Below are 16,693 nucleotides of genomic sequence, written 5' to 3' on the forward strand. Positions count from 1 at the left end.
AAAACCTTCACGAACAATATTGAATATAACCATGAATTTATTCATTAACAATATTTAATATTAAAAATGGAATATCAGTAATGATATATTCGCTATATTGTCACCACAATTATTGATTAATATGTTTTTGCTTTGAATCTTAATGTACTTCTTTAATAACTTCATCGTTGTCATCACCTCTTGTGCTGGTTGGTCTCAGCAGAAACAGGAGATTGCAAAATTATCGCTAAGCTTAACTTTACCGTTGCTTGTGTTTTGTTACCTACTTTGTAGGTGTTATCTCATATCTACGGAGGTCTAATGGCAGAGTATGGCTGTTCATATTGTCAGGTGTATTTTATTCTACCAGGGATAGATTTATTTTTATAAGACGGAATGGACAACGTTCGGCCTTTACTTCAGTCCGACTCATAGCCGAGTATGGAGCCCCTTCCTTCAACACGTAACCAAAAAATTAAATTATCTTATTGGCTCACTAAAACTACGTATTGGTGACGTTGCTGACAAGGAGGGCCAAAAATACGGGTAAGGGGGTCGTGGACTTGGACGCGCACCCGAATAACCCTGTTAAGCATTCCGTCTTAAAAAAAATAAATCTATCCCTGCTTGTACGTTTATTATGGGAAAGTTCTTATTCTGTATAATTCTTTATTACGCAAAGTTCTAACGTAGAATGAAATTTGTTCTTTATGACATACTCACTACACAGTCACAATTAGTTAATTTCCGAATTCGACCAAGCTGCAGGGTTGATATCAGTAACACTTGAAATTCAAAAATCTTCAACTCGCCATTTTGTGGGCCCTTCTGATTGAAATAAAGTTGAAGAGATGTAGAAACACTCACCCCTGACGTCACATTTAATGCATTTGATGTTAGAAGCTAAGTGACATATACGTAGCTATAGACCCGATTGTAAACAAGTTATCTTTGCGTTGTGTGAACGAGTAAACAAAGGATGAATAGCCAATGAAACGCGAAGAAGGAGGAGCGAGCGGTTTAGCAAAGTTTAAAGCCCTTACTCTTACCTTCAATCAGAGTCTATGTCCTCTTAAAAATCCGAAGTGTAAGAAATTTTTGTATTTCTGTTTAAACATTTATTCTTTAGATAATGTAATGTGCGAAGCTCATTAATATTTATTTGTCTCTGCTTTGGCTTGATCGAAATTAAAATTCGCACATGCCAGACATCTAAAAGCATAAAGCAGACTTGCGTTGTTTCTAAATAGTGACTCTGACGGTTATTTAAGTTTAACTAATCTTATCAGGAAGAAAACTTACATTCCTTTTCCTTCATCGAAACCGTTGACATCACTGCAAATATATTGAACAGTCATAGATTTGTGCAACTCCTAGGTTTACGTGGAATATAGTTCAAACAAATAAATATAGAATCTGTTTTATAAGTCTATTTTTAATACCTAACAGTTTTTTTTATAATTTTTTTCCCACGTTCTGAAAGTATGCATTAGGTTAGGTTAGGTAAGGTCAAGTCTTTGGAGACCGCTGTTCAACTCGGACAGTGATTATTTTTGTTTACGAACTTGTTTTCTTTGTCTTTGCGTCTCTTTAAGCCTAAACATAACCTGTTTTATCAATTGCTTTTGAACAGTACAATGTTTTTGAAGCGTTGTTATGATATCATTTGAGGTTTTAATTTATTTCTTTTCTGTAGGAAAATCCAAGAAAAAATGTTCAACTCGATACAAATATTCACCTAAATATGAAAGGGATCTTGAACTTGACATTCGAAAGAATACCAAAGAAAAACGCTTCAAATGCGATATGTGTGATTATGCAAGTACGTGGAAGAATGATTTGTTCAGACATCAACGCATTCACAGTGGTGAAAAACCCTTCAAATGTGATCAGTGTGACTATGCAAGTACGTGTAAGACTGATTTGACCACACATGAACGCATTCACAGTGGTGAAAAACCCTTCAAATGTGATCAGTGTGACTATGCAACTACGCGGAAGAATGTTTTGAACATACACAAACGCATTCACAGTGGTGAAAAACCCTTCAAGTGTGATCAATGTGAATATGCAAGTACGCGGAAGAATGTTTTGATCATACACAAACGCATTCACAGTGGTGAAAAACCCTTCAAGTGTGATTAATGTGAATATGCCAGCTCGCAGAGCTTTCATTTGAATGTCCATCAGCGCATTCACCGTGAAGAAAAACCCTTCAAATGTGATCAGTGTGATTATGCCAGCACTCACAAGAGTAATTTAATAATGCATCAACGCGTTCACAGTGGTGAAAAACCCTTCAAATGTATTCAATGTGACTATGTAAGTGCGAGGAAGAATGGTTTGTTCAGACATCAACGCATTCACAGTGGTGAAAAACCCTTCAAATGTAATCAGTGTGACAATGCGTACACGCAGAAGAATAATTTGATCACTCATCAACGCATTCACAGTGGTGAAAAACCCTTCAAATGTGATCAGTGTGACTATGCTAGTGCGAGAAAGAATGGTTTGATCATTCACAAACGCACTCACAGTGGTTTCAAATGTAATCAGTGTGATTATAGCAGCGCACGGAAGAGCTATTTAATCCGACATCAACGTAGTAATCACTAGGAATAATAAAATGGATTATAGTTATGAGTACTCAGCAAACTTGGAAAGAACATTTACTAAATGTAATGTATTACAAAATGTTTTTATTTTTTGAATAAATATTACTGTTCTTTACAATTGTATTAGGTAATCTCTAAGAAAGCTTTCCATTCTTAGAAATAATGTAAGCACCTTTAATTACCATACTGGCTCTATGGTTGTGTGCTTTAAATATGCCACAGCATATTAAAATGGCGGCCGGAACTTACCAAATATCTTAACGGGCAACGCCGAACCTTTTTAGCCACATCGTATTTTAGTAATTTAGTTTATATGGAAGGTTTAATACTCCCTTTAAGATACCCGTCATCCGTCGACAATAAATAAGGGTTTCACGCTTTCAATCCCTTTCCCCTATTTCAAAATTCAATGAAATGGAGGGAGTTTTTAAGAAGCAAAAGCAAGTAAATACATTATATTTAGAATGTGTCTTAAGGTGGTGTTTATTATTAAAAGTTACGTTTATTTCTCTATAAATCGAGAAGAATTTCAGAAGAAAGTACTAGCTTGTGGCCCCGGGTATTACAATTATAACGTAAGTAAATTTATTGAAGTAAGGATTAAGGGTTATAATATTTTTAGGGTATCGAGGGGCTGTTCACTCCGATTTTTTGTACTTCTTTTAATGGGTATTTCGTTTTACCACTGTTAAAGTATGCGCATCGTGGGGCTACTCACTCATATTTTCCGTTCTTGTCACACTATTACAATCATAACATAAGTAAAATAAGTAATAATTTTAACAAACTTAAAGGTAGCGCATCGAGGGGCTATTCACTCAAATTTTCTGTACGCCTGTTAAGTACGGTACGATGTGACTACTATCACGATCCCAGCCCTTTAGTCGTCTTGTTTCTACAAGTAATAATAATAATATTATTATTTTGCTAGTTATTCATAAAACCGTTTCGAACGGATAGTAAAATTTATTAGTAGCAATATCGTTTTAAACGCTTTATTTAATATCAATTAATATTACAACTGGAATTATAGTAATTATATCTTCGTTTACCGTAATAATTGACTATTTTTATTGTTCATCTCCTTTTTAAATTTCTCGAAGGTATTATTTAGTTTCGTTGCTTCCATGGCAGTACTGATTCCTCATACCGGAAACTTGATTCAAATTACGTTCAATATTTTTCTCAATTCCTGCCAATCGCTTCTTAGGGCTGTGCGAGCCTTGAATTTTTGGTTTCGAGTCGAGTCTCGAGTATTGATATTTTCCTTTATCGAGTATCGAGCCGAGTATCGAGTAGTTGGAAAATTTGTTTCGAGTATTTATCGAGTAATTCAAGTATTTCCACACTTTCTGTTAACTTATCTCTCTCATAATAGACATTTAGTGTAATTTTGATCATCCACAACTACTTCAAACAATTCCCAGACGGTATTAATATTCTTCCCTTTAAATTTAACCAACTTAATTCCTCATTAATATCTTCTTCGGAATCGCATTCCTCGCCGAAGTCACTTCTAGCCATTGTTTGACTTCGCGCAAGTCCCAAACGAAAATTAATGATAATAAATAAAAATAATAAATAAATTAATAAAATAAAAAATAATAATAATAGTCAACGCCCCTTAACTGTATTTTATTACTTTTACCAAAGATATTAATAATAAAATAAACATTACGCGATAGCATTTGATTCTGAACCAAATCGTGGGGCCAGTAACTCTTCGTAATCCCACAGTAATTAGCCCCTCGTACCAAAATGAGTAAATATTCTCACCTTAAACAAATAGTCGCAAGCCTGAAGAAATTTTAATTAAAATAATTTTAATATTAGGTTGACTACCATCAAAATATTTTAATTTATCTCACCTTTTTGAAATCATAGTTACCCTGTCATTAAAATCTAATTTAATCGAGATTAAATTGGGCTTATACTTCGTAGTAACGCGTATTATAACGTACCTCGCACACCCTGATACTCCTTTGAAATCGTCCTTGATTCTATCAAACCTTACAAAACATTTCTTAACATTGGGAAGACAATCATCGTCATTCTTCATCTTTTGCGTCATTCTTTTCCCCTTCGAAACAGGAACGCTTATTTTCGATAAAAAAAAAGGCTGTAAACAATTTCATCAAACCCCTCGACAATTTTCTAAACTAACAAGAATCGGTCCCAGCAAATAATCTATATCTATATAAATCAAAGTCCTGACTGACAGACTGACTGATAATCAAAGCCCAGCCCAAACCGCTTGCTCTAGAAGACTGAAGATTTGCAGGAATGTTACTCATAAGTAGTAGGTGCGTACAAAGAAAGATTTTTCCAATCCACCGCCATCTTAAAAAATGGCGCCCAGAAATGTAAAAAATCTTCTCTATGCAACAAATTACGCGCGTTTCAACCGATTTAATAAATATTTGTTGCGTGGTCATGTGATGCGCGTAACCAAGTTAACTAGATGCGCGTGCACGAAGCTCCCATCGGAGAGACCGAAACCAGAGAGCTCTAAGAACAGGCAGTCGACGACTCCCTGACCCCTATATCCTCCTAAGTTCCATTTATACATTATTCCACCATCCCTTGTTAAACATTATGCATGTCAAAAATCCATGTTAAAAACTTTAATGTTAAGAAAATAAAAATTTCAATTGTGGAATGGTTATATAAATTCAAAATGGAAATTTTAAATTAACGCTGTAATTAACTTAATAGGTTTCCTTGAAAAAATCGTGAGTTTCATTGAGTTTGCTTTAAATTTCAAATTTATGCAGAACACAAATTTGGTTTGCAGCTTGTGAAACCCTTGATATTATGGTTTAAAATTAGTCGCTAAATTATGAAAGTTAATAACTTATTAGGTTTCCTTGAAAAAACCAAGATTTTTCATAGAGTTTGCACGTTATATAATATTTATGCAAAGTACAAATTTGGTTTGAAACTAGTGAAATCCTTGATATTATAGTTTAAAACTATTCCCTAAATTATGACCGTAAATAACTTAATAGGTTTCATTGAAAAAACCATGAGTTTCTTCGAGTTTTGGGTAAATTTATGCAAATTAGTATTCTTGTGGCAAACTTTTGAAATTAGCGGCAGGGCCGGAAATAAGGGAAATTTCTTATAGGACAAGTGTCCAGTGACGCCCCCTTTGACTGGAAAAATTATAGGACATTGTCCACTGGAGTGTGCAAAAATAGTGTCGCATCTTCATAGTCAAACTATCAAAACTTCGGAAAATTTATTGGTCAAAATGTCCAGTGACCCCTTAGTTTTTAGAAAAATTATGGGACATTTTAAAATTTTATTGGACAATGTCCAGTGTCCTGTGCTTATTTCCGGCCCTGCCTTATACATGGGGAGGTTTGCTGGTGAATTTTATGCAAATTAGTATATTGGCTGCAAACTATTGAAAATACTGGCCTTATGCAAGAAAACGTTTGTAGAATTTATGCAAATTAGTATTTTGGAAGGAAATGGAAAATGGCGGCCCTATGCAAAAAAATTGGTTTGCTGCAAACTTATTTAAATTAGTGGCGGGCAGGTTATTCGAATCAATGGAATCGTTCGTGAGCGTATGATCGAGTGGGCTATGAGTTTTTTACTTGGATGAGAGAGTGGGATGGAGAATTGGAGATCTCATCTTTATACCTGTAAAGTAGCCTCTATAAACACGTCTATGGCAACTACGCTCTCCGTCTTTCTCCGAGTCTTCGAGCATCCTCACTGTTTCTGTATGGGGTAATACAGTACGAAAACGTCAAAGATGCCCACTATGTTTTAAAAATAGAAGCTACTCCCATACAAATACAATAGTGCTACTTAAGTGATTCCTATATAGGAGGTAGTGCTCCAAGTTAACTCATTGAGTTCCCATGGAGCAATGATAATGGGATAAGTAGTTGCAGTCATGGTTAAAGACCCTTTCAGCAGTATCAAGGTCTGCAATTTTTATTGCTCCTTGATAGCGCACATTCGCCTTGAGAAGTTCAGATTTAGAATTGAATAATTCTCTCTTTGAACTTGAAGCACTTTATTTAAAATTTGAAAAGGGAAATTACGGAATGCCCGTGCCGGCGTGCCGCAACTGCCGCCAGCGTGGGAAATAAGGCGGTGACACAGGGCAAATGACCAGTTTAAAAATTGTCTGTAGGGATCGGGGATCGGTTAACTATTATTCAAACATATTGACATACCAAATTTCGTAAAACGAAGATTATATAAAAGTATTCCGTCTCGATTTTTTTAGAAAAACGTAGATTGATGCAATTATTAATCGTAAGTACTTTTTCCGAAAAACTAAAATTTTCAACATAATCAGAAGAATTTTACTGAAAAAAGTTTTTTTGCGATACGTTTCATACGATTTCCAATAAAAAAATATGATCCATACGTTTCTTGATACAAACGTGGTTCTGGTTTCAATTTCAATTAGTATTTGGATTTTGGACGAGTAACCGCCACTATTATTTTCTACGATAAGCTTTGATCTTTTTTAAATTGTTTTAGCTCTATGTTAACAAAAAAGAAACTCAAAGTTCAAATCATTGACAAATAATTGTATTAAAAAACCTGATAATAGTATGAACTATCAATAAAAACATTGTGATTGTATATTATCAGAAGTATAAAATATTTCTCTTCGAGAGAAGTGTAACACAAAGCGTGGTAACATGAGAAAATTAAAAGCAACGAAGATTGGGTATAAAGTCGATAGAATGGACAAATATCATAGCAAGAATTTATTTACTATAAGAATGCCTAAGTCACTAGATTTTACGCTTCTACTCTTACGCCGGTGTTAGCGGACAAGTAAGTCCCACCCCTTTCTTGTCCGTCATTGCTCTGCGCTTTCCCATTGGATCCCGTGGGTATAAGTCATACAGACGCGATTGACGTATTCCGAATAGAGAAAAAAAACCTCGAAGAAAGCAAACAGAAAATGGAGGCTGCCAGCGGTGCTGAAACGGTTAGGGAATGGTTTTTAATTGCCATTAACAAGTTAGTTAAAGGTTTTGAACCTAACTTAGTAGATTTTGAATACGTGTCTCTACGTGAAAATCGTTCGTTCTATAATTGTTTCTAAATCGAATCAAGTGTGATTTCGTCAGTTCCAAAAACCAAACCAAGGCTTAACGGAAAGGTAAAAGAGATAGATCATAGATGGTGGAAAACATAGAGTAAGATAAAATATTAAGTCCCGCCTCCGTTTCCAGCCTCCCCCACCCATTGGGGGATTGTCGACTATCACGCGCGCACCGTACGCCTTTTTAGGCCTCCTTATAGTAAATTCCTTCTTGATCATAGTTTATATAAAGCGAGAAATTAAGACTTTACTCCTCTGTATTGTGAAACTCTTTCCGTAGTTAATATAGGGTGACCTTTGACATCTTTAGTTAATAACAAGACGGCCCAAGGGCTCGTAATAGTAGCCATATCGTACGAGTGAATAGCCCCTCTATACCCTACCCTAATGAGTGTATAGCGCTATCTTTTTCAATGCTTAAATGATTTACCGTGCATAAAATCAGAGTTAATAGTCCCTCGATTCCCTACTCTAAACAGTGATAAAATTATAACCGTATAAATTTACTTATGCTGTAATTCTAATATTCCGGCGAATCGAAGAACAGAACATAGACTTATGCCGATGCACACTTATCGCATTTTATAAATTTCTAACAAGGACTTATGCCCAGAAACTTTTGAAAGAGAAAGTTTAGTTATAGTAATTACGCATTTTAGTGATTATCCCCTCGAATTACCTTTAGCAATGCTAAAATGATCAAACGCATAACGCTCATTTAACACCCACACTTGAATTAACCGCCAAAACGTTCCAGTCAAACATAACATAGATGACGATAGCTACCGAACGAGAACGAAACACATGAGGAGCGCGGTAGGAAACGGGGAAAATCAATATCTATTTAATTAGCACATAAATAAAAAGAAAATAAATATAAAAACCCCAAACATACAAATTCATAAGTATCCGACCCCACAGATAAAAATTCAAAAGAATCCGACCCCACAGATAAGGAGGCACCCCCACCCCACATCACCCCATTATTTTAGAGATAAAAATAAATGATAAAAAACTCGGGATTCCTATCACGTCTCTATGGTTTAGTGGTAGAATGTCTGTCTACTACGCCAGCGGCCCAGGTTCGAGTCCCGGGTCTGACCTGAAAAAATTTTAATTAAAATTAAATCTCTAACCGAGCCCAGTAACCCCTATGGGTGGGTTGTGGTAATATAAAGTTCCTTTTAAGCTAAAATCTGATGACAACGAAGCGACAACGAAGCGACAACCCCGGCCACTACTACTACTACTACTACGGACGACGGCTCGGGTCAAACTAAGAGCCTATCGTATACTACGATATGGCTAAAAACGGAATAGGGAACACTTTTTGAAGTACATGATCAAAAGATGACTCTCTGAAATATAGTAGCCGGTAGGGACGAGTGGGCTTTGTACCTAACGTGTCTGTCTGTGTTTTGTTTTAACTTCTGCAATTGCTTTTCAATAATGAGAAATGATTGCATGTCTAGGTAATCCTCACATATTATTTCACTTCCCCTGTTTACCTTAACCCTTTTATATTCCACAAAGCAAAAGTAGATTTCAAGCCCGGAAATCAAGGACGTTAAGTTCATACACACTTAATGCAGTTTGCCCATTAAAACCTGTGTAATTTTGCTACTAGTTTAAGGTGGTATCGCGACATGCCTAAGGCGAATATATATATATATATATATATATATATATATATATATATATACTTTTTAGGTGTTTGGACTCTTTTGAGGAAAATGTTATGCTATACAGTATAGTCCACTAACGTAATAACTATGGCTTTTTGGAATTGTGTTTTATCGAAAGGATTGTAATAATAACTGAGTTAGGCGATCTGATCATAAATAAGCGGTACGGAGTAAGACGTATACATGTTAAATTCTACCAAAAAATTATATAGTGACAATATTACAGATGAATTTATAGTAAAAACAATAAGTTCGATATTTTTTACAAAGCTTAAGTTCCAAATATTTCGCTAAAAGTTAGACTTCAAAGCAAGTGAATTTTACAATAGAAGACAGTTTTAATTTAACCGAACAAAGAGTACGACCCTTTTTTCTGAATAATTTTTTTTCCGAAAATTTTGCCGATTGAATACATTTGTCGAATAAAATCTTACTAAGATTATTCAATCTAAAAAAATATCATCTAAAAATGTTGTTTTGTTTAAATGAATAAACTTCTGAAAAGTTTTCGATTATTTGTAGTTAACCGTATTTTTCGAAAAAAACGATCAAAAAACCCCGAGCCCTAGACGCTGTACCGGTTTATGGGTTAATTATGTAATCTTTTACAGCTTTCTATATCTATTTTATAAATTTCCCTACAGATTAATATGTCATTTGTTGCCTTTTCTTTCCCAGGGTAACCTGCAACTAACCATTTTGTGTACAAACATGTTATTGGCCCGCAGTCATAACCGTTACTTTGTTTTGGAAAATTATTATCTGCCGAATTTACTAACCAAACTGGTTTAATGTTCCCTGTAGCTAGATTGAAAGCGTCTGTAATGTTTTCTATTTCTTCGGAATGTTTCCCCCTATAATTACCCGAAACTGTTTTTTAAGAGTTTTTGGAGTTGGATTGAAATCCCTAAAGGATCATAAACACTAAGTTCAATGGTTAGATAATCAGTTTCTAAGACCTTAAAACCTATCATAAAGAAGTGAGCGCTTTCTTGAATTAGTATTAAATGTAGCTTCTTGCACTGCACCTTTTCAAAAGCCCTCTCTAGCCAGACCGTGCTCCGCGCGGGACTTACTGATAGCACTCGTTTTATGTGGCTGTAGAAATCATGTGATTCAAATTCGAATGTAGGATATTTAATTTTTAGAAGATCTAGATAACCTATTAGCATACTGTCAAAGAAAAAAGATGTCCCTCGCAAAATTTCCAACTCCCTTTTTCCTAAGCTATAGAGAGCAGTCTTTCTAAATATCTTTTGTTTCGGTTCAGAGCTTACTAATAGAAATTCCCCACTATTAGTTGTGGTGTTTGATTTGGCACGTTTCAAATTGGGCTTTTTACGTGGAGGCTGTTGGTATACCCCTTTGGACCTATCGCATGCTTCTTCCCTAACCTTTTCAGGAGTTTTTTCCCACTTTTCCTTAACCGCTCTAAACCTATTGTTTCTATTAGGAATCAATTCGTGTGCCATAACTAACCCTCGACTAAATACTTTTTTTATTAAACTCGTATAGTTTTCTAATAGCTATGTCATGGAAGGTGATTTTCGATTTCTTCTATCCAGCGGGGGGTGGGGGGAGATGAAAACCTCTCATATACTGAGTAAAAAAGTCCAGAAATGCTTTAAATTTTGCACTATCCCTCCAGTAAGAAAATCCCAAGATAAAGGGAGCTCAGATTTTCATGTATGAAATTGTATAGAATCTGTTCTCGTAGAATCGTATCCATATCAAATAATTAAGGTGAACAAATTCAAAATGAGCTTTTAGCATTTTAATTATTCAGGGTGGAACAGATAAGAAGAACATTTATTTCGACTAAAATGTCGCTTTGCTTCTCCTAAAATGAGATCCATCATTCTTATTTGTGGCTTTAAAAGCAGTGTCGTTATCATACATTCAGGAATCAGAATAGGGGTTCTTATATGCGTGTTGTTACAGCCTGTATGAGTTTTAAACTTCAATTTGAACTCGACTCATCATTGTCCTTGATTTTAGCCGTTTGTTCCGAAACTCCACATTTATACCAGTTTTTGTTGTAAAATTTCTAATCATAACAAATTTTTGAACTACGCAATGAAAACCAAATTTCCCATATTGATTAAACTGCAATACATATAATAATTTCTAATTCCTGGCCCTTTGTGGGTTTGAAAAAGTGACCTTGTTTCGCAAAGGATTGTGTATATATGCAGTTTTTAAGGACTGCGAAGCAAAACTCGTTTTTTTATAGTTAATTGTTATTTCTCAAGCCTGGCTGAGCTAATTTCGTGTTATGAAAAGACATGACGTTCATGTGACGTCAAGGTAACAACCACCAGAGCTACTTCCTTTACTTCTCCAATTAGCCATGAAAACCGTGAAAAGCAGTTTTCCCGGAAGAAACACACGTCCCGTATTTTTCTACCGTTGAGGTTTATTTGTGTAAACAACGTGTTATAATGGTGGTTCATCACTTGTAAACAAGATAAGTTCCCCAAAACTGGAGAGCCTGAAAACCTCGGTATTTTGCGAAGAACGCGCATGTAACCAACAGTAAACATGTTTTCAAAAGAGACTTGTGTTCCGTTTTTTTGCGTAGTTATCACTTTTTAGGTTAAGCCGTTTGATGACCTTAAATAGAAAAATAACTGAAATGAAAAAAGTTATAACATGAGTTAAGACAATTTATAAATAAAAACAAGATATAACCGTTGAAAAGAAAAACTAGTGAAAGTTTCTGTACTTGAATAAATTTACTTACGCTATAATTATAATAGTTTTGATGAAAACATCCTAATGGTTGGCAAGAATGAATTTGTTCAAAGTTCCTTCCCAGCAATGAACCAAGTTTATAAGCTCAACCATGAATTTACTAATTAATAAGGTAAATTTTATGCTAGATGTTTTCTTTTCAATCTTTCAAATGTTAGTGTAAATGACATATAACATTGCTGGAGCTTGACTATCTTTCTTCTGGCCTTTGCTTTTCAATCACAGCTCTGTTTAAATGAGTGTCCACATAAGTATTGCGAATATTACGACGACCTAAATTACCACAGCATTAATATCTTGGAGATTTGGTACCGTGCAGCTCATAGCTTGAGTACGAGCTTGGAATTGTAATGATGAGTGATGAGTATGCATGCTTCACAACATCGAAAATGGGTTCCCCCGTTGATGTAAAATAGCAAATATCTAAATAGCTTAACATGTCTGTAATATTTGCTAAAACATTTATAAATCTTTTATGTGATTGGCTTCAATTTTATAACAAAAACGGTTCATAATTAGTAACTTCAACCCCTATCAAACATACATGTATTTTGTCTCATGTATTTTCACAACAAATAATAGTTTGTTTAAAGTCAATTAATTAATTTGCGCACGAATGAAACATTTTACAGTAATGAGGCATGGCTCATTCGATTTGTAAGCTTAAGTAGATTAATTGGTGAAAGTTTCAAGGAAATTCACCGTTAGGGGGCAGAGTTATTCCCCCTTTTTACTTAAAATTAATTAATTAATTAGCGCACGAATGAAACATTTTACAGTAATGAAGCATAGCTCATTCGATTTGTAGATTAATTGAGTAGATTAATTGGTGAAAGTTTCAAGGAAATTCACCGTTAGGGGGCAGAGTTATTCCCCCTTTTTACTTAAAATTAATTAATTAATTAGCGCACGAATGAAACATTTTACAGTAATGAAGCATAGCTCATTCGATTTGTAGATTAATTGAGTAGATTAATTGGTGAAAGTTTCAAGGAAATTCACCGTTAGGGGGCCGAGTTATTCCCCCTTTTTACTTAAAGTTAATTAATTAATTAGCGCACGAATGAAACATTTTACAGTAATGAGGCATGGCTCATTCGATTTGTAAGCTTGAGTAGATTAATTGGTGAAAGTTTCAAGGACATTCACCGTTAGGGGGCCGAGTTATTTCCCCCCTTTGTTTAAATTTAATTAATTAATTACCGCACGAATGAAACATTTTACAGTAATGAAGCATAGCTCATTCGATTTGTAAGCTTGAGTAGATTAATTGGTGAAATTTTCAAGGAAATTCACCGTTAGGGGGCCGAGTTATTTCCCCCCTTTGTTTAAATTTAATTAATTAATTAGCGCACGAATGAAACATTTTACAGTAATGAGGCATGGCTCATTCGATTTGTAAGCTTGAGTAGATTAATTGGTGAAAGTTTCAAGGAAATTCACCGTTGGGGGGGGGCGAGTTATTCCCCCTTTTTACTTAAAGTTAATTAATTAATTAGCGCACGAATGAAACATTTTACAGTAATGAGGCATGGCTCATTCGATTTGTACGCTTGAGTAGATTAATTGGTGAAAGTTTTGTTTCAAGGAAATTCACCGTTAGGGGGCCGAGTTATTCCCCCTTTTTACTTAAAATTAATTAATTAATTAGCGCACGAATGAAACATTTTACAGTAATGAAGCATAGCTCATTCGATTTGTAAGCTTGAGTAGATTAATTGGTGAAAGTTTCAAGGAAATTCACCGTTAGGGGGCCGAGTTATTCCCCCTTTTTACTTAAAGTTAACTAATTAATTAGCGCACGAATGAAACATTTTACAGTAATGAGGCATGGCTCATTCGATTTGTAAGCTTGAGTAGATTAATTGGTGAAAGTTTCAAGGACATTCACCGTTAGGGGCCGAGTTATTTCCCCCCTTTGTTTAAATTTAATTAATTAATTAGCGCACGAATGAAACATTTTACAGTAATGAGGCATGGCTCATTCGATTTGTAAGCTTGAGTAGATTAATTGGTGAAAGTTTCAAGGACATTCACCGTTAGGGGGCCGAGTTATTTCCCCTCTTTGTTTAAATTTAATTAATTAATTAGCGCACGAATGAAACATTTTACAGTAATGAAGCATAGCTCATTCGATTTGTAAGCTTGAGTAGATTAATTGGTGAAAGTTTCAAGGAAATTCATTGTTGGGGGGCCGAGTTATTCCCCCTTTTTACTTAAAGTTAATTAATTAATTAGCGCACGAATGAAACATTTTACAGTAATGAGGCATGGCTCATTCGATTTGTAAGCTTGAGTAGATTAATTGGAGAAAGTTTCAAGGAAATTCACCGTTAGGGGGCCGAGTTATTTCCCCCCTTTGTTTAAATTTAATTAATTAATTAGCGCACGAATGAAACATTTTACAGTAATGAAGCATAGCTCATTCGATTTGTAAGCTTGAGTAGATTAATTGGTGAAAGTTTCAAGGAAATTCACCGTTAGGGGGCCGAGTTATTCCCCCTTTTTACTTAAAGTTAACTAATTAATTAGCGCACGAATGAAACATTTTACAGTAATGAGGCATGGCTCATTCGATTTGTAAGCTTGAGTAGATTAATTGGAGAAAGTTTCAAGGAAATTCACCGTTAGGGGGCCGAGTTATTTCCCCCCTTTGTTTAAATTTAATTAATTAATTAGCGCACGAATGAAACATTTTACAGTAATGAAGCATAGCTCATTCGATTTGTAAGCTTGAGTAGATTAATTGGTGAAAGTTTCAAGGAAATTCACCGTTAGGGGGCCGAGTTATTCCCCCTTTTTACTTAAAGTTAACTAATTAATTAGCGCACGAATGAAACATTTTACAGTAATGAGGCATGGCTCATTCGATTTGTAAGCTTGAGTAGATTAATTGGAGAAAGTTTCAAGGAAATTCACCGTTAGGGGGCCGAGTTATTTCCCCTTTTTACTTAAAGTTAATTAATTAATTAGCGCACGAATGAAACATTTTACAGTAATGAGGCATGGCTCATTCGATTTGTAAGCTTGAGTAGATTAAATGGTGAAAGTTTCAAGGAAATTCACCGTTAGGGGGCCGAGTTATTCCCCCTTTTTACTTAAAGATAATTATTTAATTAATTAGAGTCCGAATGAAACATTTTACAGTATCAATTAAGAGTACGAAGAGCAAAAGAGTAGAATTTACATTAGTTAGGTCTCGGGGGGGGGGGGTTAGGGCGAATTGGTATTCTGCCAGAAACAGATATTTCATAGGTCTGAAGCAATTTTTCCGTCGCGAGTCTGGGAGAAGTTTTGACTCGGTTTTTTCATTCTGCTGGTATACCATTCTGCTAGATTGACGGCGGTGGGCGTTCCAAAGGGGAATTGTGCGACGGAAGAATGAATGTTTTAATACATCGGTCTTGAAAGGTTTCAGAAACAATTTGCGGGAGTGACCTCTAGTGTTAATGGAACGGGGTGCTTGAATAAAATGAGATTGGGAGGGGTCAATTAAAATTTTGAATAGACTAATAAGGTCCAGGTAAGAACGTCGAAGAGTAAGGGAGGGCCAACCGAAGGCTGACACGCGTTGTGCCCTTGGGCGGGATTTCAAACTGTAAGGAAGCCGAGAAGCACGGCTTTGGACCCTATCGAGAGACGCTATATCCTGGATGTGGGAGGGGTTCCAGACTTGGGAGCCAAATTCTAGAATAGGGCGCACATAACAGCTAAAGAGGCGAGAGATAAGAGCGGGTGAAATATTGGGGAAGTTAGCATTGATTACAGCTAAAAGACCATTAGCTCGCGCACAAGACTTCAAAATGTGAGAGTGGAAGGACAGGTTATGAGTAAGATGCACTCCGAGGTCCCGACAATCGTTTACCCGTTGGATGTTACAACCGTATAGAAAGTAAGGGGAAGGGGCAGAGAGATCTGAGGGTTTTCGTTGCATTGTAAGAACTAGGGATTTTTCTTCATTGAATATGAGACCATTTGATAGGGACCAAGCCTCTAGTTGAGAAAGGTCCGCCTGAAGAAGACTAACATCTTCGTAAGTACGGATCTCCCTAAACAGTTTGAGGTCATCCGCGAACAAGCGAAGGGAGGAAGAGACTACCCTTGGGAGATCATTAATGTATAGGATGAATAATAAGGGGCCTAGAACACTACCTTGGGGGACACCACTAACAACTTGAAGGGGTAAACTTAAAGAATTACCGACACGTACAGCCTGGTAGCGGTTGGATAGGTAGCTTTCAAGCCAAGCGTATATATTGTTTGTGATTCCATAAGCGCGAAGCTTAGCCAAGAGACGCTTGTGTGGGACCGAATCAAACGCCTTAGCGATATCGAGGTAAATAACATCTACTCGGCCGCCTTTATCAAGAGCCTCTACCCAAACGCTAAGAGCAGACAGTAGGTTGGTCTCCACTGACTTATTGGAAAGGAAACCGTGTTGATAATCGCTGAGATACGGGGTTACATGACGAAGTAGGGCAACTCGGAGACTTTTCTCAAGGACCTTACATACGACTGAGGTGAGACTTATAGGCCTATAGTTTTTGGCATTACACTTTTCCCCTTTCCCTTTA

At 35.9% G+C, this 16,693-nt stretch overlaps 1 protein-coding gene and 1 long non-coding RNA gene across 2 annotated transcripts; one reads left to right on the plus strand and one right to left on the minus strand.

Annotated features, from left to right (window-relative positions):
• Nucleotides 1-794: 794 nt before the first annotated feature.
• LOC149658810 (uncharacterized) lies at nt 795-2,124 on the plus strand. The gene is made up of 2 exons (XM_089844444.1): nt 795-1,066; nt 1,676-2,124. Exon 2 carries the CDS (start codon nt 1,786-1,788, stop codon nt 2,122-2,124), a length of 339 nt encoding a protein of 112 aa, XP_089700570.1. The 5' UTR covers nt 795-1,066; nt 1,676-1,785.
• Nucleotides 2,125-3,454: 1,330 nt separating this feature from the next.
• Nucleotides 3,455-6,464, minus strand: LOC149658811 (uncharacterized). The gene is made up of 2 exons (XR_016369946.1): nt 4,463-6,464; nt 3,455-4,391 (listed from the first exon to the last, which is right to left on the minus strand). It is a non-coding gene; the product is annotated as an uncharacterized LOC149658811 (long non-coding RNA).
• Nucleotides 6,465-16,693: the final 10,229 nt, after the last annotated feature.

The sequence above is a fragment of the Phalangium opilio genome, unplaced genomic scaffold, assembly GCF_054372755.1.
Source record: "Phalangium opilio isolate 3A_F unplaced genomic scaffold, DU_Popi_V2 ptg000075l_1, whole genome shotgun sequence".
NCBI lineage: Eukaryota > Metazoa > Arthropoda > Arachnida > Opiliones > Phalangiidae > Phalangium > Phalangium opilio.